The sequence below is a fragment of the Phascolarctos cinereus genome, unplaced genomic scaffold, assembly GCF_003287225.1.
Source record: "Phascolarctos cinereus isolate Bilbo 61053 unplaced genomic scaffold, phaCin_HiC Scaffold_2;HRSCAF=192, whole genome shotgun sequence".
NCBI classification, from domain to species: domain Eukaryota; kingdom Metazoa; phylum Chordata; class Mammalia; order Diprotodontia; family Phascolarctidae; genus Phascolarctos; species Phascolarctos cinereus.
The window spans coordinates 270,770,995-270,796,014 of NW_027555625.1; the positions used below are offsets into that span (position 1 = coordinate 270,770,995).

At 43.7% G+C, this 25,020-nt stretch overlaps 1 protein-coding gene across 3 annotated transcripts in view; it reads left to right on the forward strand.

Annotated features, from left to right (window-relative positions):
- Positions 1 to 25,020, forward strand: part of COL27A1 (collagen type XXVII alpha 1 chain) — a 242,693-nt gene that overhangs the window by 204,466 nt on the left and 13,207 nt on the right. For 2 of the 3 annotated variants that reach the window (XM_020965661.2, XM_020965662.2), the window contains exons 42-57: positions 4,279 to 4,335; positions 4,659 to 4,712; positions 4,935 to 4,988; positions 5,379 to 5,432; positions 10,956 to 11,009; positions 11,100 to 11,207; positions 11,824 to 11,931; positions 16,215 to 16,322; positions 17,622 to 17,675; positions 18,811 to 18,873; positions 20,786 to 20,839; positions 21,064 to 21,099; positions 21,222 to 21,239; positions 22,025 to 22,060; positions 22,339 to 22,365; positions 24,493 to 24,558. In XM_020965661.2, the coding sequence (XP_020821320.1) occupies positions 4,279 to 4,335; positions 4,659 to 4,712; positions 4,935 to 4,988; positions 5,379 to 5,432; positions 10,956 to 11,009; positions 11,100 to 11,207; positions 11,824 to 11,931; positions 16,215 to 16,322; positions 17,622 to 17,675; positions 18,811 to 18,873; positions 20,786 to 20,839; positions 21,064 to 21,099; positions 21,222 to 21,239; positions 22,025 to 22,060; positions 22,339 to 22,365; positions 24,493 to 24,558 (951 nt within the window). The remainder of the gene's footprint in view (positions 1 to 4,278; positions 4,336 to 4,658; positions 4,713 to 4,934; positions 4,989 to 5,378; positions 5,433 to 10,955; positions 11,010 to 11,099; positions 11,208 to 11,823; positions 11,932 to 16,214; positions 16,323 to 17,621; positions 17,676 to 18,810; positions 18,874 to 20,785; positions 20,840 to 21,063; positions 21,100 to 21,221; positions 21,240 to 22,024; positions 22,061 to 22,338; positions 22,366 to 24,492; positions 24,559 to 25,020) is intronic. The other variant, XM_020965665.2, reaches the window with a different exon arrangement.

The window sequence follows — 25,020 nt, forward strand, 5'->3', positions numbered from 1 at the left end:
TGGACTATGCACACTGCCGGAGCTCGGCGTTCCATCTCTTTCCTAGATGCCTTCGCTTCCTTTGCCCACTTTGAGGCCCAAACCTGGCGCCCCTTCCTTGGTGGAGCTTTTCCTCATCCCCCTGCTTGTGAGCGCCCCTTCCCACCTCTTCCTCCAGCCTTGTATGCACTTGCTGGTTGAGTTATGCTGGTTCCTCGACGGCAGAGGCTGCTTTTGTTTATCTTCGGGGCCTGGCATAGGACCTCAGCCCATTTGGTTTCCCTGCTAGAAGGAATTCTCAGGGATGAAGCTCCCCCTGCCAGTGGAGATGAGCAGCTGCTCTAGGAGTGCTAGCCTTAGAGATTCCCAGGGCACTGAGAGGTTACGTGACTTGCCCAGCTGATAGAGCCAGTGGGCAAAAGGAGGTGAGACTTGACGCCGGGTCTTCCTGACCGCAAGGCTCATTATTAGACACTCTGCTTCTTTTGAACACAGTAGGAGCATAATAAATATTTGTTGAAATGTTATTGAGTAGAATTTAGAGCTGGAATGGATTTTAAAACATAGACTTCTTGAGCTGGCATGGACTTGTTAGAGACCTCCTAAAACAACCTCTTAATTTTATAAATGAGGAAATTAGGATAGAGAGGCACTATGGCCTGGTAGCTAGACTCAAGACCTCAATTCAGATCCACTGCAGATACTTATCCCTGGATAAGTCACTTGACTGCTCTGTGCCTCAGTTTCCTCATCCATTAAAAAAAAGAGGGCTGGACTTGATGTCCTCTAAGTTCCCTTCCAGCTCTAAAGCTGTAATCCTGTGAAATGATTTGCCCCAGATCACAGAGTCTATTATTGTCTACTGCTCTCTGTCACCACTGTCCCCTCCAAAAGGCGTCTTTCTCTTCTTTCTCTTCCTTCTTCCAGCAAGGCAATTTGCCTTCCACATCCAACCTGATCTCAGTGGGTTGTTGCAGCCCAGACAAGTGCTGCTTTGCAATAGCTGTGTTTTAGGGCAAAAGAAATGTCTGTATTCTCATCTTCTCTTCATCTCACTTCCCTCTCTCTCCCCCCTTGGCTTTTCTCAGCCTGCCTGAGGACACAGGGTAATGTTGCTATGAACCCTGGGGAATTTGGGCCAGAATAAACCTTAGGGAATGCAGCACAGTGACCAGGGAGAGAATGTCTGCCCATTCCAGAGTGCTTTTAGAGCAGCAGATGCATTCCTTCACCTTACAGTGTAAGGAAGGGCAGGTGGTATGGCCGATGGGGAAGCTGAGACCCAAAGTATGTAAGGGAAACCAGAACCAGTCTTCTCCTTTACTGTCCAGTACTGATTTCTCTATAGAATTCCTCCCTCCCTAGGCTTGGTTTTTTTCTCTTTGGGGGTTTATTGTTGTCAGATAGGAATCTGAGGGTGAGGCCTATGTGTGGGAAGAAACTGCTGATTCTCCCATTGGCAAGAGAGGGAGTAAGGGTTGGCCCCAGGCTGTTTCTGTTATCCCATAAGGTGGGAATCCCCAGGGGATGCTGATAGGCTCAGACACCCGCACTTTGGCAGCTGCCCTTACCAGACAGATGGGAACCTTTCAAAAAAAAATTTAAAAATAATATGTATATGTATATGTATATGTATATGTATATGTATATGTATATGTATATGTATATGTATATGTATATGTATATGTATCTCAATGTAGGCTGCAGGCCAACAGCAATAAGTCAGCCTGATACCTACTGCATTTTTTCCATTTTGATCTGAGTGTGTTTACTCTTCAGCCGTCTCTCCTCTGCTGACTTGGCTGCTAGAGAAATGGGAAGGGGCTGGGTAGCCAACAGTAATGTGGTTGCTTGGTGGAATTTGACCCCTGAAGGAAGCATGGAGACCTTTACTGGCTAGCAGAGTGCTCACTTCCACACCACAGCTGAGGTGACTCTTTAGTGCCAAAATGGCGCCCTGCTCTCATAGGAAGTACTGCTTCCTTTGAGTAGCCTGGTATATCCCAAATTCCAAATCAGGATTGGTCTTGGGAGGCTAGAATAGTCTTGGCCCAAGACTGTCAACAGAGCCAAGGTCTAAAGCTAAATCTTCTGTGGATTGAGCAGGAAAGGAAGCTGCCTCAAGAACCCCAGAGGCACAAGACTTCTGGAAATTAAACAGACATTCAGCTCAACAAGAATTTCCTAAGCATCCACTATGTGCAAGGTACTGTGCTAGGTGCTGAGAATACAACATAAAAAATGAGATGATCCCTGCCCTCAAGGGGCATTATATTCTACCACAGGGATTCTTAACTGCTTTGACTCCTTTGGCAGTCTGGTGAAACCTAGGGACCCCTTCTCAGAATCATGCAGAAAATGCAGAAAATAAAACACATAGGATTACAAAAGAAACCAATTATATTGAAACGTAGGTATCAAAAATTTTTTTTTAAAATAAGTTAATGGGGGCAGCTAGGTGGCATAGTGGATAGAGCACTGGTCCTGAAGTCAGGAGGACCTGAGTTTAAATCTGGCCTCAGACCAAACACTTGATACTTACTAGCTGTGTGACCCTGGACAAGTCACTTAACCCCAACTTCCTAAAAAAAAAAATTTTTAATGGACCCCAAGTTAAGAACTCCTGTTCTAATGGAAAGGCAGCCCCCAGAAAGACTTCCAGCCTTGGAACAGAAGAACAGTAGGCCAAAGTTCTCATAGCTTTCAAGGATAGATTTAGAGCTGAAGGGGACCTTAGAAGTCATTGAGTCCAACCCCTTCATTTTACAGATAAGGTGCAGATGTGGCACAGGGAGACTAAGAGACCTATCCAGAGTCACACAGCTAGTAAGGAACTGGGTTCGAGTCAGTGGAAATGCTCATCTGAGCTCTTGTAGACAGAAAGAGCATTGAACTGGGAGTTAGTCAGCAATCTACCTCAGTACTTTTGTACCTGGAAGGTACTTAATGATTTGTTTATTTTAATTAAATTAGGAGAGGTGGGTTCAAGTCTTGGCTCTGCACTAATTATATGTGTTTCTCGGGAAAAGCCATTTCCTTTCTCATTTTCCTTTTCTGTTTTTGTTTTGTTTTTTATTTTTTAGGCAATTGGGGTTAAGGGACTTGCCCAGGGTCACACAGCTAGTAAGTGTCAAGTGTTTGGTCTGAGGCCAGATTTGAACTCAGGTCCTCCTGACTTAGGGCCAGTGCTCTATCCACTGTGCCACCTAGCTGCCCCTTCTCATTTTCCTTTTCTGTAAAATGAGAGGGTTGGACTGGATCAGCTATTTTCAAAATATAGTCTCGGGACCCCTGGAAATCCCCAAAGACCTTTTCAGAAGGTCTTCCAGGTCAAAACTAGTTTCTCAATAATACTAAGAAGTTTTAATTTCTAATATAGTAAATATTAATAGATGTAACCCACCAAAAAAAAAACTCTTTAGGGAGTCTCCAATAACCTTTAAGGGGTCTTGAGACCAAAAAGTTTGAAACCAATGAATTAAATTATCTCAGGGGCCCTAACAGCCCTCCCATTGTGTGACCCTGGGCCAGAGCAGCCTTAAGACAGGCATGGGTTTTGAGAAGACTGAAGCCAGTAGTTGTCTAGAATGGCCAGATTCTTTGCCATTGAGCAGGCCTCGAAATCTGAGAGAGGTTGAGGATTGGGAGCCTGGAGCACAGACACGCAGTATGTGATCCTGACCAACAGAATCTCAGCCATTAGTTTAATTTGACAAATGTTGATCAGCAATCACTAGAAGGATCAAGTGTGTCAGTTGGGTCACATGATGCAAGAATTTTTAAAAATGTATTTTTTTGCAATTTTACTATAACTTACTATCATCTCTCCTGTCTGTGCAAAAGCATTTTAAATACAAACACTTCAAGCAGATATTAGAATTTTACTTTGAAATACACATTTTCATCCTTCTGTCTCTAGAACATGCAAATTCACTGGGTCAGTTTATATAGCTTGATCTTTTGAGCTTCTCTTAAATTCTGGCCTTTCTAGTTTAAGTATCTACTATGTTCAGGCTGACTTTGAAACCCTCCAGACTTACTTACCTTCCCTTTCCCCATCATTCTTTATCTGCTTGGCCTCCCTGTATCTCCCCAGAGGACCAGGAGAGAACTATTCCCACATCACAGGGACCCCTATGTGGAGGCCTGCCTCTAGGCATGCTTCCCTCCCCACAGAGCTGTTCCCATCTTTGGGGTCCCAGGTGGCCTCCTTACATCCAGATTTCAGATGGCACAGTCCTTGTGCTTCCTGACGGTTCTGTGGGAAGTATTTCCTAATGCCTGGCTCTTTGTCCACAGGGAGAACAAGGCGATGATGGGAAGACTGAGGGCCCTCCAGGGCCTCCTGGAGATCGGGTAAGTACCCACCTACCTTTTCCTGTCTTCCACGGCATTAACTCCCCCAGGGCAGATGTCGTAAAGGAGAGATAGTCATCTGCCTTAGATTGAAGAAGGCCTTCTATTTCCTGCCCCACTGGCCAGATTCTTGCTCCTTTTTCCATGGAAGGTACTGCAAGCGTGACTGTGGCCATGGTTCCCATGCAGGGACAGGGAAAGTTATTATGGTTGGGGTTTGGAGGTAGCCATGGATCCAGACCTCCCTGCCTGCCCTGTGCTAAGTTCAATAATCCACCAATTAATGCTGACCACTTTTTGTTTCTGTTGCTTGTGGCCTTCAGGGTCCAGTGGGTGATCGTGGAGATCGAGGGGAGCCTGGAGATCCCGGATACCCTGTAAGTATCAGTGGTGCCAGGCCTTGTACAAAGACCATGATGTTTTTTCGGGGGAGGGGGTTAGAAAGACCCCTCCTCTCTAGCCAAAGACTGTTAGCAGCAAAATGGGGGGAGGGGGTGGCACATCAAAGGGAAAAATAGCCCAATGGGGTTGGCGAAGAAGCCAATCGGGGCAAAAGAGAACCCAGTGTACTCATTCTCCTCTGCACAACTGTATTCCAGGGCCAGGAGGGTGTTGAAGGAAGCAGAGGAAAAGCTGGTCAGCAAGGCTTACCGGTAAGTGAAACATTTTAACTGTTTTCTTTCAAATGAGGACCATGCATTAAAAACCTCAAGGCCTCTTTATGTCCTGAAGCCACTGTTCCATAGCTTCTTCTCTTCAGAACTTTCAAGACAACATTCTAGAATTCTAGACTTGTGAGCTTTCAGCACTGGGACCTGGCAAGGGAGGGACAAGGGATGATGACGCCCAAAGCATCTGCACCCTTGCTTTCCAGTCATCTTCAGAGATGGCCCCATGCCCTAGCCTAGCCTCTTCACTGGTGAGGGACTCTGGGGACTTCCCTGACCATCTGCCCCACAAAAGAACTATTCCCCCAATTGGTCCTGCATCCCTCTGAGTAAAAAATTCCAGACCAAATTTTTTTATTTTGTTTTGGTTTCCAGGGACATCCTGGACCCCGGGGACGACCAGGACCCAAGGGATCAAAGGGTGAAGAGGTGAGGCTTTCTCTCTTTCCCCAAGACCAGTGCCACCCCTTATCCTGATCCTAAAACCAGATGACTCATAGTCAAAAAATGTTAGAGGATCCTCAGACCCTAGAATTCTAGAACCTAAAATATTAGCTTAAAATTAGAAGGGACCTTAGAAAGATAAAATGGTAAAGGTGGGAGGATCATTAGAATACAGAATATTATCCCTTTAGAGAATCTTAGAACATAAAGTACAGAAGGGAACTACTGTGTATAGTAGCAAGAAAGCAAAATGGCTGTCTGATGAGGCTTTACAAATACTTGAGGAAAGATGGAAACAGAAAGCAACTAAATGCAGAATTCAAAAAAAAATAGCAAGGAAGATAAGGTTTTCTTAAATGAGCAATGCAAAGAAATAGAAGAAAACAATAGACTGGGAAAGACCAGAGGTCTCATCAAGAAAATTAGTGATATCAACAGAAGGTTTCATGCAAAAATAGGCATGATAAAAAACAAAAATGGTGGGGACTTAAGTAGAAGAGATTAAGAAGAGGCAGTAAGAATACACAGACGAACCATACAAGAAAGACCTTAACATCACTGATAACTGCTAACTACGACGGTGTGGTCACTGATCTAGAACCAGACATCCAGGAGAATGAAGTCAAGTGGGCCTAATTAAGCATTGCCAACAAAAAGGCTAGTGTAGTGATGAAATTCCAGCTGAGCTATTTCAAATACTAAAAGATGATGCTGTTAAAGTACTTCATTCAATATGTCAGCAAATTTGGAAAACTCAACAGTGCTCACTAGTTTGGAAAAGATCAGTTTATGTCCTAATCCTAAAAAAAGGCAATGCCAAGGAATGTTCAAATTACTGAACAGTTGCACTCATTTCACACACCAGCAAGGTTGTGCTTAAGATTCTGCAAGCTGGGCTTCAGCAATATGTGAACCAAGAATTACCAGAAGAGCTGGCTGGTTTTCAAAGAGGCAGACAATTGTTGTCAATTGCCAGCATTCTCTGGATTATGGAGAAAGCAAGGGAGTTCCAGAAAAACATCTCAAGCCTTTGCCTATATGAATCACAACAAAATGTGTTAAGTCCTCAAAGAGATGGGAGTACCAGATCATCTTACTTGTCTCCTGAGGAACTTGTGTATGAGTCAAGAAGCAATAATTAGAACCGAACTTGGAACAGATGATTGGTTTAAGATTGGAAAAGGAGTACAACAAGGCTATATATTGCCACCTTGTTTATTTAACTTATGTGCAGAGGGCATCATGTGAAATGCCAGGCTGGATGAATAAAAAACCAGAATTAAGGCTGCTGAAAGAAGTATCAACAATCTCAGATATGCAGACAATACACTCTGATGATAGAAAGTGAAAAAGAATTAAGAAGCCTCTTGATGAGTGAGAAAGAGGAGAGTGCAAAAGCCGGCTTGAAGTTTAACATAAAAAATGAAGACCTTGGCAACTGGTCTCATCACTTTGTGGCAAATAGAGAAATGGAAGCTTGTCAGATTTTATGTTCTTGTGCTCAAAGATCACTGTAGACGGTGACTGCAGCCATGAAATGAAAAGACATTTCCTTGCTCCTTGGAAGGAAAGTTATGTCAAATCTGGACAGCATACTAAAAGGCAGAGACACCACCTTGCTGACAAAGGTCCGTAAAGTCAAAGCTATGGTTCTTCCAGCAATAATGGATGGTTGTGAGAGCGGGACCATAAGGAAAGCTGAGCACTGAAGAATTGACACTTTCAAATGGTAGTGCTAGTGAAGACTTTTGAGAGTCCCTTGGACAGCAAGGAGGTCAAATCAGTCAATACTTAAAAGAAATTAATTTAGACTATTCACTGGAAGGTCAAATACTAAAACTGAAGCTTAAATACTTTGACCACATAATGAGAAAATGGGACTGTTAGAAAAAACCCTGATGCTGGGAAAGATTGAAGGCAAAAGAACAAGGGGAGAGCAGAAGATGAGATGGATAGAAAGTCACGGAAGCAACAAACATGAACTTGGACAGACTTTGGGAGGTAGCGGAGGATAGACAGGCCTGGTGTGCTATGTTCCAAGGGGTCAAGAAGAGTCAGAGACAACTGAACAACAACAGTGTGTGTGGAGACCAGTTAGTCCAATCCCCTCATTTGGCAAATGATGAAGCTTAAGCCCGAATAAAAAGGTTTACTTAAAGTTATAAACAAAGCTAGGGGCAGAGTTGGGACTAAGTGCTCCCAGGCCAGTGCTTTTTGCTTCCTGCTCACCCTATATCACCTTCTCTGGATTTCCTGGATCTGGGGAGAGAGATGATGAGCATCAGCCAGGCTACGCACCTGACTCAGCCAGAGGGTACAGCTGAGCCTCAGCCAGCTCTTTGATCATTAGGAGCTCCTGGGCAGCATAGCAGCACTGTTGGCTCACTGTTAGGTCTGAGTGAAAGCTGGAGAAAGGATGATAGAGAGAAGAAAAGGGGGGAGGCAAAGCAAAAGGGGAAATGGAGCGAGGAGAGAAAGAAAGATAAAGAGGGATGAGGATAGAAATGGAGCAAGGAGAGAAAGAGAAGGAAAGATAAAGAGGGATGAGGATAAAAATGGAGCAAGGAGAGAAAGAGAAGGAAAGATAAAGAGGGATGAGGATAGAAAGAGGAAGGAGAGAAAGAGAAGGAAAGATTAAGAGGGATGAGGATAGAAATGGGGAAAGAAAGAGAAGGAAAGATTAAGAGGGATGAGGATAGAAAGAGGAAGGAGAGAAAGAGAAGGAAAGATTAAGAGGGATGAGGACAGAAATGGGGAAAGAAAGAGAAGGCCCAGAGATGATGAAAGTGGGAAGAATCAATCCATCAATCAAGTGTTCCTTAAGCATCTACTATGCTAGGTGCTGGGGGTAGCAGTACAAAGAATGAAACGAGAAGTTTGTATTTTAATAAAAGTGAGAGCATGTGCATGTAAAACGTATATCATAAAGTGACAGAATGCATATACATTCCAGACACAAGCACATGAAGTAGCTAAATACGGAGGAGTTTGGGAAGGAGGGCATAGGCAATTGAGGAGAATCAAGAACAGCTTCAGGCAGGAGATGGTGCCTGAGGACACATCTGGCCCTGGGGCCCCTCTGTGACCCCCAGGTCCTGGACCATTTCCTAGATCATCCTCCCTTTCTCTCCACTCTGTTTGGATCTTGTCACTTGCTTGCTTGTAACCCACAACTGTGGTCCCCTGCTCTTGAGGAATATGCTGATTTACCAAGTGTGACTGTGGGCTCTGACCAAAAGCCTTTCTCTGCTGCCATCTCCTGGTCATGGAGCTCCTCTTTGTGATCCTCCCCAAATTCCTCCAGCTGCTGTCAGAATCAGTCATTTATTAATCACCTACTGTGTACCAGGTGCCTAGGCAGAGGGGAGGGCTGCTGGGAATTTCCTGGCCCAGAGGGTTGCAGGGGGCCTCTCAGGTCCTCCATGTTTGCTGGGATCCCCCATCCCAAGCTGTATCCTGAACAAACGAAATTGCTATCTGTGACTTTGGGGCTCTTTCTGCTCATGGATTCTGTAAGACAAGGTTTGGTCCCCCAGGAAGGAATCAATGGGAAAAAGAGGATCCCGTTTAAGACAATTCCAAAAGACTCATGATAGAAAATGCTAACCACATCCAGAAAAAGAACTATGGAGTCTGAATGCAGATTGAATCATACTATTTGCTGTCTTTTTTTGTTTGTTTGTTTCCTCTTTCTCATGGTTTCTCCCATTGGTTCTAATTCTTTTTCATAACATGACTAATGTGAAAATGTTTAATAGGAATGTATATGTAGAGCCTATATCAGATTGCATGCCTGTATTGGAGGGGGGGAGAGGAGGGAGGGGGAGAAAATTTAGAACTCAAAATCTTATGGAAGTGAATGTTGAAAACTTAAAAATTAATTAATTAATTAAAAAAGAAGAAGAGGATCCCTCTGTCCAAGTGGGCTACATGGTTCTTGGGAGTGTGTAGGTGGGACTGGCCAAGTCACAGGGTTCTTTGTGATTGAGTTTTGTGAGGCAAATGCTTGCAGCAATAGTTAAATGCTACAAGAATGTGAAGTGATTCTGGGAGACATGAGAAGGGTGGTAGAAAGAGTACTGGGCTTGGAGTAAGTTGGTTCAGATCTTGCTTCCCTTCTCTGGGCCTCAGTTTCCTTTTTAGTGAAATGAAGGAGTTGGACTAAATGATCTCTGAAATTCCTTCCTCTGAATCCTCTGAGCCCTTGTAGAGTCAGCTGCCTTAATTTGTACCAGACCTTCTGCTTTTCAGAGCACTGTCGCAGCCAAGATCTCATGTTATTATTGGTGATGAGAATAATAATAGTAATAAAAACAATCATTAGCAGTTATATTGTGCTTTAAGGTCAACAAAGTGCTTTAGGCAGGTTATTTCATTTGAAGGTAGGATTGGAACTCAGGTCTTCTGGACTCCCATGTATAGGGCTCTATCCACTATGCTTTAGTAGCTACTTTAATAAAATGAAGGAATGTGTGAGACAGCCTCTGAGGTTCTTTCGAGCTCTGGTCTATAATCTTGCGATCTGTAAACAACCCTTATAAGATAGAATGCGTGACTGTTACTTACCCTCATTTTACAGATGCAAGGGGGAATTATTGATTTTACCTAATTCACACAACGTTTGTGCAGCAGAAAGAATCCTTCCAGTCACAGGACATGAGATCAGATCTCAATTCTGTTGTTTAACCACCTGCAGGACCTTGAGCAAATCCCTAACCTGCTCTGGGCCTCAATTTCCTTGTATGTAATATCGAGGAGGTGGACTCAGTGGCCTCTGGTTTCCCACTCCAGATCCTGTGATGGTGAGGATTAATGGCAGAGACAAGGTTTCCTTGGATCTTACTCTGACTCTCATCAGAGTGCTTCCACCATGGGCGGGGTAAAAGCATTTCAGGGTTGATGGAACAAAGAGATAGATACTATCACTAATAAAAAATACGCCCATACATCAAGGAACTATGATTTCTTCAATTTGGGTAATCCTTGCACCAGCAGGTGCAGATTGAAGCCTCTCTGTGACTTAGGAGATAGTTGTCAGGAGATGATATGGCTGAAAAAGTCATCACCTTGAGGAAGATTGGTTCTCCAGTGATAGATAGATATAAAGTCTGTCACTGGGCCCATCCTCAAAACCTTTACAAGGTAGTTGTTGTTGTTCGGGAATTTCAATCATGTCCGACTTTTTGTGACCCCACTTGGGGTTTTCTTGGCAAAGATACTGGAGTGGTTTGCCATTTCCTTCTCTAGCTCATTTGACAGATGAGGAAACTAAGGCAAACAGAGTTAAGTGACTTACCCAGGGTCACACAGATAGTAAGTGTCTGAGGTCCAATTAGAACTCAGGTCTTCCTGACTCCAGGCCTCACACTCTGTATCCATTGTGCCACCTAGCTGTCACTTTAGATCTACTTCAGTCCTGAACACAAGGGAAGGATGATCCTCTCTTGGAGTCCCTTCCTCCAGTCAGCCCCTTGGCTCAGGCCTGAACTAATTTTCTTGGCTTTTCAGGGTCAGAAAGGGAAACAAGGAAAGCGTGGAGAAGCAGGCAGCCGAGGAATGCAGGTGAGCGGTCCTGAGGTCACACCCCTCATCTTGATGCCTCCCCCAGCCTACGGTCTTTCCCTACCTCATCTGGTCTCTTTGGGTCCCCAGGGCCTGGTGGGGCAGCCAGGGCCTCGAGGTGTGGTGGGAAGACAAGGCCAAGAAGGACCCCCTGGTCTGGATGGAGTTCCTGGGAAGGATGGCCAAGCTGGACAGCAGGTAAGCCGAATGGCTGAGACTTCGGGTGTGGGTTATCTTGACCATCCACCTCGGGGAAGACCTGGAAAGGGACCGTATCATAGAGCTGGAAGAGACCTTAGAATCTCAAATGGCAAAGGCCGAATGAACCTTAAAACATAGGATGTCAATAACTGAAGGAGCCTGAGATAAGAGAATGTCAGAGCTGGGAGGGACCTTAGAGAAGAGAACGTTAGCTCGATTTGAATGGAATCAAACTGAGTTCTATTCAGTTGGCCAACATGCATCTATTAATCTCCTCCTGTGTGCCAGGCACTGTTAGGGGGTATAAATACGGAGGATTGAACAATCCCTACTCATAGGGAATAGGGTTTAAGTCACGCGCACACACACACACACACACACACACACACACACACACACACACTGCATCCCATCCTAGCTCAATTCCATAACCTCTTTCAACTACCTGTTCCAATAACGCCTTCCAGACTGGCAGTTCTTTCTCAGGTATGCCATCTATCCTTCATCCCACAGCTCAAGTCCGTGCAGTATTTCCAGACCTCTACGCTTCTGTGTTTCCCTGAAAGCCTGTGCCTTCAGAAACTAAGTTAACTCTATGTCTCACTCCATTTAGGGGGAACAGGGAGATGATGGAGAAGTTGGACCCGTTGGCCCCGCAGGCAGGAGAGGAAATCCAGGTGTGGCTGGTTTGCCTGGAGCTCAGGGACCCCCAGGATTCAAGGTGAGTCTGTTTCCATCCTACATTCTGTCTTAGGCAGGCTAATGTTGTGGGGCAGCTCTGAGGCACAGCTAGGAACTATTTCTGAGAGTTGTGCCTTTGGGGAGGTGTATGATGGTGACCCAGGATCATAGGTCATAGATGTGGACCTGGAAAGGACCTTAGAGGCCATCTAGTTCTTATTTTAAATATGAAGAAACTGAGACCCGGAAAGACTAGGTACCTGACTTGTCCACGGTCACATAGCTAGGAAGTGATAATGGCAGAATTTGAACCCAAGTTCTCTGACTTTCAAATCCAGGATTCTTTCTACTATTCCAGGATACTGTATGGGTTTCTAATATTTCTTCAGAGGCTTAAGACCTCCTAAAATAACACAAATTAGATTTAAAAAAAAAACTATAAATCATGTAGGATTAGAGATAGAAAATTTCCAATCCACTTGGCCTCTTCAAATACTCACTTCAGTGTTGTGTTGGGCATTGCTGCCCCCTGTTGGCTAAATGTAGACAATCAGGCATTGTCCATCGGAACTGTCTTTCTATAGACTAAGGACAGGTATTCATAGTTTCGTAGACTCATTGATTTAGAATTAGAAGGACCTGAAGAGATCATCTACTCTAACCTACTCATTTTACATATGAGGAAACCAAGGCCTAGGGAAATGAAGTGACATGCCCATGGTCTCACAGGTAATAAGTGGAGGAGCTAAGATTCATAGATTCATAGAATGGTAAGATCTAGAAGGGTTTTTAGGGATCATCTAATCCATAATGCGCATTTTTCTGTTTATTAGGGACTTTGAACTGTTTTCCAAATTGCTATTAACAGTTTCCTCCTCCAAGAACTGTCTGTTCATATCTTTTGAATAAGCGATACAATAATTAAAAAACATTTATTAAGAGCCTACAGTGTTCAAAACTGGGCCTTGTGGAGATGAAGACAAAAGCAGATCCAGTCTCTGCCCTTAATAAGCTCACATTCTACTGGAGGGACATGATATATATAATTAAATATAATATTTTTTGTAAAAATTTATAAATAATTTAAATATGATTTGAATAAAATTTAATAATTTTTATTAAATATAAGATAATTTGAGGAGGGAGAGAGAACACTAACAACTAGGAAGGAAGATCCAGAAAGGCTTCATGGAAGAGATGGCATCTAAGCTGAGCCTTGAAAGAAGATAAGGATTATAAGAGGTAGGGGTGAGGAAGGAGTAAAGTCTAGGCTTGGGGAATGACAGGTTTGGAAGCACAGAGATGGAAAAGCAGTTAGGGAAAGACTATTACTCATCTGAATTTGTATCCATTTCTTAAAGACTATGGATGTCAGATTTTTATCAGAAATATTTACTGTAAATATTTTTCCCAATCTGTTTCCTTTTATTTTATTTTGGCTACATCATTATTTGTTACACCAGATCCATCTATTTTGTTTTCAACAGTACCTTCCATTTGTTCAATAAATAAGAATTTTCTCTCTTTTTTTTTCCTCTCCTCTTCAGAATTGAGATCAATATAGTATTCTTTTTTCTTCCCATTTTTAATTTTTTTTAAAACTTCTACCAACGCTCTCCTCTAATGAGCTATGGGAACAACCCTGAGTTTTTCAAGGCTATGCCAACTGAGCACAAGCTCTGGCAGAATCTACTGAGCTGGAAAGACTCTGAGCGCTGGCTGGACGAGGGATCGATTGTGTTTGTGGCCAGGTATCATCCTGGCCAAGCTTAGGGAGCTCTTTCCGGAAGGTTGGTCACCAAGCAAGGAGCTTTTTCAACCACTACATCTCATCCAAGACCATCCCATTCATAGACAAGTTTGAATCTGCATTGGTGAAAGGAGTACCCACATCAATGGAATCACTGACCCTGCTGAAATATTAAAATTGATATGTTTAGGTTCACAATCCAGTTGGAATTTATTGTGGTGTGATATGAAGTATGAATCTAAACTAAATTTTTTGCCATATTGCTTTCCTATTTCACCAATAAGTTTTACTGAGGAATCATTTTGATCCCAACATCTTTTCATATCTTTAATCTCTAAATATAATATTATATCTATAGGAAAGAAGGAAAGAAAGTAGCATTTATTAAGTGCTTACTTTGTGCCAGGCATTGGGTTAGGTGCTTTACAAATACGATCTCATTATATATGTGTGCGTGTGATATGTAATACATATCGTCATTTATATGTGTGATATATATTATATATGATGTATCATTATGTATGATATACATCATATGCATATGTGACAGGTATTATATATATATTATATTTTATATATATATTTCATTATATATATATGTGTGAGATGGATACATATATCTATCTCTCACACACACACACACACACACCCACACACACACACACATCTTTCTCCTTCTACAAGAGGCCTTCCTTACTTCCTCATCTCTTCTCCCTTCCCTCCTCCCTGTTCCTAGTGCCTTCCCCCCTCCCATGCCCTCCCATTCACACTTTATCTTTTACATGTGTCCATCTTGTTCACTTGCTGTCTTTCCCATTTGCTCCCAAAGGGCAGGGATCATGTTTTTACCTTTCTTCTCCTCAGGAGCAGCAGAGTGCCTGGCAGATAATAAGCACTTAATAAATGCTGATTGATTGATTTTACTAGACCTGTGGTTTCATCAGTGTCTGGAGCTCCTGGTGAAGACCTTCCTCTACCAATTCAGTGCCTTCTATGAGTTTCTAGTCCTAGAGTGCTACCTACCTGAGATGCTGAAAAATTAAGCGTCCTGCCCAGGGTCACACAGCCAGTATGTGGCAGAGACAGGACTTGAACCTGGCTTCTCCTGATTCCCAAGGCCAGTTCTCTGTATCAGCTATGCCCAGGTGCTGTGTAGGTCTTGTATGTTTGGTTCTTATTCTGAATTTTATTCTATCCCATTGATCTCTTTTTCAGATTTTTAAGAATCTAGTCCACTGTAGTTTTGATAATTACTATTTTATAATATATCTTCAAATCTACTCTCCCACCCTTCTATCTTTACTTTATAGAGGTGAAAACTGAGGTCACCTAGCTAAAACAGAATCAGAACTTGAGTGTCCTGAATCTGATCCAGCATTCTTTCTGCCACACCACACAGTGTCTCATTACAAATAAATAACATCCGCTAAGCCTCCACTCTGTGCTTCACAGTTCTGGGTACACTCTCCCTGCCCTTCGAGAATTAGCAGTCCAGTTTGGAAGACAGAATTTATACAAAAACACAAATAACAATACAACAGTCAAAGAAATGTGTGCACCAGGCTTCAAATGAGTGGCAGAAATAGAGCCTTGAGATGAGAGGAGAGAGATCACTGTGGGCTGGGATGGTTAAAGGATGCTTCTCAGAAGCAGTGGGACCTGAGCTGGGCACTGGAGGGTGGGTGGGGTTTGGAGAAGTAGAAAGGAAAAAAAAGTTGAGTATTGCCAGTAAGGAGATGGCATGAGCAGAGATGGGGAGATGGGAATATACAAGGGGATTGGAGGGGTGACTGAATGAGAAACAGGGAGAGATATTAATGGAGATAGAGAATAGAGCTGGACTGTGGAAGGCCTTAAATACAACGCTGGGGAATTTTGACTTTATCCTGTAGACTATATATTCTGTCCCTCAGCCTTTTCCCCAACCCCTACTGGCCTATCTCTCCCCATAGACTTGAGTCTTTGCCATCTTCTTGGGCTGATGCTCCATGAAGGGGAAATAACCCTGCCTGGATCAGCCTGGGTGAATGACAACCTCTCTTGATGTCATTATCACTCTCTGTAAAATGAGGAGATTAGACCATGTGGTCTCTAATATGTCGACCTCTGTCATTCTAGTTTCTAAGGTTCCTTTTAGGTCTTACATTCTATGTTCTAGAAATCTCTTCCCATTTTAAATCCTATGATCCTGACTAATATGGAAATATGTTTTACATGGTTGCACATATATAACCTATATCAAATTGCTTACTGTCTTAGGGAGGAGGGAAGGGAAAGAGGGGAGGGAGGGAGGAAAAAAATTTGGAACTAAAAAACCTTTTTAGAAAAATAATGTTAAAAATTGTCTTTACATGTAATTGGAAAAAATAAAATACCATTTGAAAAACTCCTATGATCTTTTGAGTTACCACATGGACCTAATGTTACTGGTACTTTCCTCTCTGGGTAAGGTCACTTCTGGTGGCAAAGAATACCAGAAAATGTTCATTGAGCAGGATGAGGTGTTTGGTCCCTGGTGCTACCTACATCTCCCTAGACTAGGCTGCCTTTTAACATATATGTGTTTCTTTAAGGGTGAAAGCGGGCTGCCTGGACAGCTGGGCCCTACTGGCAAGCGAGGGACAGAGGGAGGAACGGGGCTCCCTGGGAGCCAAGGGGGGCCAGGATCCAAAGGCCAGCCGGTGAGTGACTATGGAATGACTCCCACACATTCCCCCACTAATTTAATGTGAGACCCCCAGGGAGAGGGCAGAACTGGGCCTTGGGAAGTCAGCCTGACCCATCTAATCAAGGTTGCTTTGGGGAAGGCGTCCTGCCCTGTCCTGATGGGAAAGGAACAAGGGTGAGGGGGAGAAATGACAAAGTCAGCATTTTACAAACTGCTGTTGGCTGCATGGGAAAAAAACAGCAGCTCAGGAGCTGGGCGACCTGAGTTCTAATTCCTGCTCTGCCGCATGCCAACTTTGACTTGGGCAGCTGGCCCTTAGTCTCCCCAGCTACGAAATGAGTATTACGGTTTCTGCTCATCTTCACTTCACAGAGAGGCACCGGGAGGATCAGATGAGAGATCTGAGAGGATTTGAAAGGGCTTGAAAAATACATAAAGTACTATGTAGATGTTGGTTTTTAAGAAAGAGGGAACTTGAGAGTAAGAAGAAAGAGGACATGGGATTGATTTAACCAGGTTGCTTAGGTCCAGCTGCTCTGAGACCCTCTGCATTGTAGCTTATTAATTCACTAATGGAGAGGAGAACCAAGATTTCTTAGCCTGTTGGGCACCACCATTGCCACTACCTCTTATCCCATGACTTCCCTCTCTCCTGGATCACTGAAGCCTATGTTCCATGCTAGAAACGTACTTAATAATCTGGCTTTGGTAATAAGATGCTGATTGGAGAGTCCCTGCTATCTGGTATTTGAAACCACTAAGGCATTTTTCTAGGAAGAGGGGCAAGGCTCCAAGTCCCAATTTGTGGCTGCTGGCAAGTGGTCCTGGGGGCTGCCACTAATCACAGGCTATGTAAAGATCTTACTGGTTTGGAGATCAGTGACAACCCTCCTTCTATTCTTTCTTCCTCCCCCCTGCCAGGAGGGAACCACAAACTATGGAAAGTGAGGAGGCTGTCATCTAAGAAAGGGAGCCAGTGGTCTGACTAGAGGCCAGGAACTCCTGAGTCCTTTTCTTGGCTCTGGCATAGGCTAGTCTCTTGGCTCTGGTTCATTGCTGCCTTAATTTATCCAGCTGGGAAATGGGAAAATGTCTAGTAACTAGGGCTTAATTCCAGTTAGTATGTGACATTATTTTAAAGTTTCTGACTCTGTCTGAACCTAGGACCAGGGCACTGATCCAATGTTCTCTCTCTCTCTGTCTGTCTCTCTCACACATACACATGCATACACACACACACACACACACACACACACACACACACACACACATACACACTTGGGTTTTTTTTTAAATTTTACTTTCTTGGCAGGGTGACTTTGGAGAAATGGGCTTCCCTGGGATTGCTGGCCTCTTCGGACCCAAGGTATAATACTACCCAGGCCTCATGGCCCTTACAGCCCCCTTAGCTGTGCCAGCTGTGCTCCCATCCTTAGAGGGAGTCTTAAGACCCAGCTCCCAAGGATCCCTCTCATCTCTGCTGACCCCAGGACCTGGCCCCTCACTTAGCTAATCTGACAAATTGATTAGTTGTTAACTTGGACGAGTCACTTAATTTCTCTGAACCTCAGATTCCCCATCTGTAAAATGAGAGGTTTGTATTAGGTCAAGGATTCTTAACGATTTTTGTGTCATGGGACCTTTTGGCAATCTGTTAAATACATAAATAAATGCATAAAATAAAAATATATAAGATTATAGAGGAAACCAATTATACTAAAACACAGTCATCAAAATATAAAAAAAAAAAACAGGTTCATAGACCGCAGGTTAAGAATCTCTGGTCTAAGTTCTCCCCAAGGTCCCCTTCAGTTCTTAGGTTCTATGAGTCCATAGACCTGTTCTGTGGTGCTGGATTTCTATTCATGTTCTACTCCCTGTGCCCCTGGGAAATCTCAGACTGTGGCCAAGGTGGGCAGATTCCTTGGGTCCTGGCAGATCAAATCATTGATACAGCTCCCTCCTAGCTATGGGACCCTATATAGTGGAGTGGAGTGGAACAGATAGAGCAGTGGATAGGAGTTGAGAAGGACTGGGTTCCAATTGCACCTTAGACACTTGCTAGATCTAAGGCCCCAGACAAGGCTCTTAACCTATCAGAACCTCAGTCTCCTCATTTGTAAAGATAATGCCAGTTACCTCACAGGGTAGTTGTGAAGATCAAATGAGACAATATATCAGATAGATAGATAGATAGATAGATAGATAGATAGATAGATAGATAGATAGATAGATAGATAGATAGATGTCTTTGTAAATCTTAAAGCATTATATAAATGTTAGCAATTATTATTATTATTGTCATTATTATCATCCCTGGAACAGCTCCTTTACCTCTTCCAATGGTTGAACAGAGAAATAGGGCAGATTTATTAAACTGGCTGTCTGAATAAGTCCTGTGTGCTCCCTAATCCTTCCATATCTAAAATTGGGTGGTTGTCCCCATCCCATGGGCTCTGGCTCATTGGGATCAAACGTTTCCCTTTCCTTGTTCCCTTCAGGGGCCTCCAGGAGATCTCGGTTTTAAAGGAATCCAGGGTCCCCGGGGGCCACCAGGTTTGATGGTAAGTTTCTCCCCTGAGGAATCTCTCCTGCCCTGCCTTGAGAACGATAGGGCCCACCAGGCAGCCCAACACTGGTGTGTTAGCCTGTGGGCCTCCTTTGCCCTTGAGCAAGGCATTGTCTGATACCTGCCAAGCTGATTTCTCACTAATGGCCAGACAAAGTCCGATGACAATTTTTCCTGATACTCACTTCTGTTTGCCGCCATGGTCTACTTCCTTCTTGCTCCCTCCCCTTCACGCTTCTTCCCCTTTATCTTCCTTCCTGGTCCAGTTTTTTGCCACAAGGTCTATGGCTCCATGTGGAATGCCCTTCCTTCCCCCTCTTCCCTCCTGTGCTAATCTAACCCATTCTTCATCAGCTAGTTTAAGTCCCATCCTTTGTGAAGCTTTTCCCACCAAGGCCCTGCCTTTCTCTGACCACCTACAGTAGTGCTGGTGGACTGCTCTGCTTATGATTTCCCTGAAACCTTCTCTGAGGGCCTTAGCCCACCAAGGGCCCCACTTCTCTTTGGATTCTACAATCTGTCCATGAAACTTAGCACTTTATTGTCTATAGGCTCCTGTCTTGTTTTGTACTCTACTGGTCTTCCTGACAAACTTGTAACCTCTGTGATGGCAAGGTCCAAGTTTTCTGGGTATTGCTTACTTCTTATCCCCAAGATGCCTGCAATGAGGTTGGCCCCAGTAAATGCTTGTTTTCTGACTTTATTCCCTTCTGCTTCCCCATGTCTAGTATTTATCTTTGGTATAGTAGAAAAGACATTGGTCATTAAAGTCAGAAAACATAGGCTCAATTCAGGGGTATACCGGTAAATGTTTAACAACCAGCTCTCCAAGAAAAAAAAATTAAAATATACGTGACACACTTTTAAGCTTAATCTACATTGTTAACATTTTCTGTTTTCTTAAGTCTGGAAATAAAAATAGATATGTTGCAATTTCGTGGTGTGTTGTGGCAGAACCATCTCAAAGAATTCAGTCAGACCACCTCTAGTCCAAGTATAAGGCATTTATTGGGAATGACGCCTCCAAAGAGCTGAGTTCCAAGAGGAACCAGCAACTTGGTAAGACAAGACAGGCAACTTTATAGTGTAATGGTGCTGATTATACAACAGAAATTAAGAATATTAAAAAGGCAGGAGGGGTTTGTTAAGAGATTAAGCAATGGGGGGGGGTCCCTTCTATGGTTCCATGGTCAGACATCCTGGTCATGCTGCTTTCTGATTGGCTAGCTATTGTGGTCCTGTCTAGTCAAGATGGAGAGTTAGGTATTGTGGTCCTGTCTTGGGCTAGATAGATGATGTGATTGTGGTTGAGTACATGGACACACCTGATTAAACATGAGAATTGGATCTGGGGGCAGAGGCTAGCTAGAGGCAGTGGCTGTATTGGGTCTGGGGGAAGATTTATTAAGATTCCATCAGGTAGATAGATAAGCAGATAGATTAGTCAATCAATCAGTAAATCAAGCCCTGACTTACTGTGTTTGCCAAATTCCAAGGCATACATGTCACACTGAAAATTTAACATTCATCTCTCTCAAACCGGTACAAGCTGGTTCCAGCACACCCCTGGTTCAAATCCTAACCCTGCCACCAACTAGTTATGTGACCTTGGGCAAGTCAGCCTCTATGAACATAAATGTCTTCAGCTAAAGAATGACTATAATAATATTTGTAATGCCTATTTCATAAGCTTATGAAGAAAGTACTTTATCACCCTTGTAGCATTATAGAAATGTGAATTATTTTTATTATCATCACTTGTAGACCACCTCCCTCTCTCTGCCATTCTCCATCTTTCCTTCTTTCCCCCACTCCCACTGCTTCTCAGATAAGCAGCAGAGATGTAGTCCAAATTTCTGTTGTAGGCCTTTTGATTCCACAGTTGTATGTCTCTTTTCTACCTTCAGGGAAAAGAAGGTGTCACTGGACCCTTGGGGATCCTGGGCCCATCTGGAATTCCGGTATATGTTCTTATTTTGCTTGATAAGAAGCCAGGGTCAGACCGTTCAGGCCCAGGGAGGGGAGGTGGAACTGAGGGGTCTCAGACCTTCTTTGTGATCAGAGTGAATCCCCACTCCCTTTCTTAAGCCTCAGCTTCTCCATATGTGCGACAAGGCATCCCAGGTTAGGCCCAGAGGCACCAAAAACTTCCAGGTCTTAACCTTGCTGTGTGGTTTGTCCACAGGGTCCAAAAGGAAACAAAGGAAGCCGAGGAGATTTGGTAAGTGGCCTGAGGAAGAGCTGGTGGTGGGGAGTCACCAAGGCCTGGGAACAGAGGAGCAGCCTGGGTGCCTGGGTCTGCACCTTTAACCAACTTCTTCTGTTTTATTTCTTTCTTTCAAGGGATTACAAGGCCCAAGGGTGAGTAGGGAGTAAGGAGTAGGGGAGGGAATGGGAGGAGGAGGGGAAGGGAGATGGAAACCTAAGGGGAACTTGATGACATATGATCAGAAACAAAGGAATGAGGAGTACTGATGGACCAAGAGATGTGTTAAAGATAATGGAATGTGCCATTAAATCCAGCCAGCCAGCCCATGTCTGATTCACTATTCACATAGCCTTGGCCCCTCTAGGCATCTCCAAATCCAGTCTTGTCCCCAGTAGGACTAGTCAGACCAAGGAAACCTCAGAGTCTCATTTCTCTCCACCTACTCCACCATGAACACCTTAGTCAGAATTCTATCTCCACCCCAGGTTAGACCAGAGATAGCCCAGCACCAGGCTGGCCTATAGTAGACATACACATGTACAGGACCTTGGGGCAGTATGGCGTGGTGGATAGAATGTTGAATTTACAGTCAGGAAGCCCTGGGGTGGAATCCTGCCTTATTATTTGTATGACACTGGGCAAGTCACTTAAGTTCTCCAGGCCTCATTTCTTCAGTGAGAGGACCAAGATTCAGTGACCTGTAAGATGACTTTCAGCTCTAAATCTCTGATCCTGTGACCTGTTTCTGTTTGAATTCCATCCCCACCCGGGGCTAGACTGGGGGGCTCAAGAAGCACTTGGCCCTTTACCCTGTACTTCTCTCTCCCCTGCAGCCCCCCAGGGTGGGCAGTGGGTAAATGGGGAAGAGGGTTAGGAGTAACTAAAGCCTTGTTTTTGATGACAAAGACCAGCTGACTCCACACTCATCTCTCTCTAGGGTCCTCCCGGCCCCCGAGGACGTCCCGGCCCACCGGTAGGTATACCAGCACTTTTCAATGGGCCCTAGAGTGGGGAAGATGAGGAGAGCAGAACAGCTATGAGTCCCTTGTCCTGGGATCAGATCCAGGAAGAATAGTGGCTTTCCTTGGCCTAATTAAGCTCTCCTTCCTCCTGTCCTTCCATATCATTACATCTGCACAGGCCCTGAAGACTACTCCGCGTCCTCCCCATTTCCACCCCCACTTCCCCACTATGCAAAGGGGGAGCCAGTATGGATCAAGCACAATACCCATTTTCTTTTTTTTTTTTCAGGGCCCTCCTGGGATCCCCATCTCATTTGTAAGTTGGGAATTTGTTTTTCTAATTTTACTTGGAAGGAGTTTGGTATAGTAGAAAGAGCACTGAATTTAGGGTCAGAAGGCCTCCGTTTAACCACCAGTTCTGCTATTTGCCACCTAAGTGACTCTTGGGCAAGACAGTTCCGCTGCCTGGGCATCAGCTTCTCCACCTGTAAAATGAGTGTAGTTACCTGGAAGGTCCCTTCTGGCTCCACGTCCTGTGATCCCATCAGCCTGATGGTTGAGGGGTCCCCTTGTTAAGAAATCGGGGAGCCTTTCAAAGTGAACTGAAAGGCTCCGACAGAGTGGATGAGCATGACTCCTGATACACTACCCCTGATTATAACCTTTCTCTCTTTTCAGCCTAACAGTTCCTACTTCCCCTGCCTAGATTTAGACTCTGGTGGTATTGTGGAAAGAGACTGCACTTGTAATGACCTGGGCTGGAATGTCACATCTCTAGAAACCTAAGTTTCTTCCTTTGTAAAATGAGGATGATAATACCCATAGTGGAGCGTTGTGGTGATAGTCCAATGACGTAATGTCTGCAATGTGCTTTGAAAGTTTTAACATGCCTTATGAATGAAAGGGAGTTATTGATATTATTACCAGTCAGGTGTGTGCTATTTTAACCACTTGAGAACAATATCAGTGTCCACAGGAATCTCTGAATGAGGGAGAGGGAGAGGCACTGAGCTAAATTTAAATACTTTGCAAACATTACCTTATTTGATTCTCACAACAACACTGTGCTTTTATTATCTTTACTTTACAATTGGGGAAACTGAGGCAGACAGTAGGTCAGTGATTTTCGCAGAGTCACACAGCTAGTAAGCATCTGAGGCTGGATTTGAACTCATCTTCCTGATTCCAGGCCCAAAGATCTCATCTATTATATCACTGAGCTAGTGAATCATTACTAAGAAGTAGAAGAAGGATGATGATAATGAGGATGATGATATCTGAGGACCATTTCTCTCTGAACGCCATTGAAAAAGATGAGAAGGGGGCAGCTAGGTGGTGCAGTGATAAAGCACCAGCCTTGCAGTCAGGAGGACCTGAGTTCAAATCCAGCCACAGACCAAACTCTTGACACTTACTAGCTGTGTGACCCTGGGAAAGTCATTTAACCTCAACTGCCTAAAAATAAAAAATTTTAAAATTTAGAAGAATTCAAAATTCAAAAAAAAGAAAAAGATGAGAAGGAGATAATAATAGTCAACAATGAAATTAAAGTCATGTGGGAATGGGATGGAGTCCCTATCATCTCTGTCATAATTTATAATGCTGAATTTATTTAAAGATGCTTTCAGTGAACCTTTTGAAGATAAGTTTACATCCTAATACTTTTATTCAACAGTGGATATAAGCACTGTACTCACATTCAGGGAGACTGGGTTCAAATCCAGCCTCAGACACTTGCTAGCTGTGTGACCTTGGACAAGTCATTTAACCTCAGTCTGCCTCAGTTTCCTCAACTGTAAAATGGGGATGATACTAGAGTTGTTGTAAGGATTGCTATGATAACATGTATACAGTGCTTTGCAAACCACAAAGCACTAGCTAAATGCTAACTACAGTTATTATTTCAGTGAGGATTTTTAGGATTATTATTACAGAAAGCAGTTATTTTATCTACTTATATAATAGCCCACAGAACATTAAATATAAAAGAATAACAGTAGAGTAGTATCTTGTCCCAGAACTGTTTCTATTCAGTCTCTACTGAGCAAGATGACAAGAATTGTATAAGAATAATAATATCAACAACAACTCATATTTAATTCTTATAACTCACATAAAATTGTTTAAAGTTTGCAAAGTGCTTTAAATAATTTCATTTAATTTCAGTTAATTAGCTTGTTTTGATCCCAAGAAAAACAAGGCTCATTTAGAACCCACTGTGGACCCCTTTGCCCCACTGTCCTGAGCATTTAGCAAAACTTGTAACCTAAAAGTATTTCCCAGAGACCAAAAATGTCTTAAGAGCCTACAAAGAAGGAAAGATTTGAGATTAGGGCTCTTCATCCTCATGCTATGAGTTGGCAAGGGAAGTTGGGCCGAGGCTATTCCAGCCTCTATGGCTCAGATGAGCTTGGCACCTGAGTACATCTCTCCCTCTTCACAGCAGCAAGATGACCTCGGCACAGCTTTTCAGACATGGATGGACTCCAACAGTGCACTTAGGACAGAGGTAGGGTTGACATAAGTCATGTTGGGTGCACCGCCCTCTGCAGCTGCCTGTTTTCCATACTTGGATTAAAAAACCCGTAGACTTCCTGGGGCTGTTGGTCCCTCTGCCTTAAGCCTCTTTGACCATCCCTTCTCCGGGAGAAATAATCCTGGCTTCCCTCCATAGGTTTTGGCAAACATGCTAGGGAGAGAAAGTGAGGCAACATTGTTGTTCAGTCATTTTCAGTCATGTCCGATTCTTCGTGACCCCGTTTGGGATTTTCTTGGCAAAGATACTGGAGTGGTTCGCCATATCCTTCTCCAACACTTTTGACAGATGAGGAAACTGAGGCCAACAGAGTTAAGTGATTTACCCAGGGTCACACAGCTAGTAAGCGTCTGAGGCTGGATTTGAACTCAAGAAGATGAGTCTTCCTGACTCTAGGCATAGCATGCTAAACATTATGGCACCACCTAGCTGCCC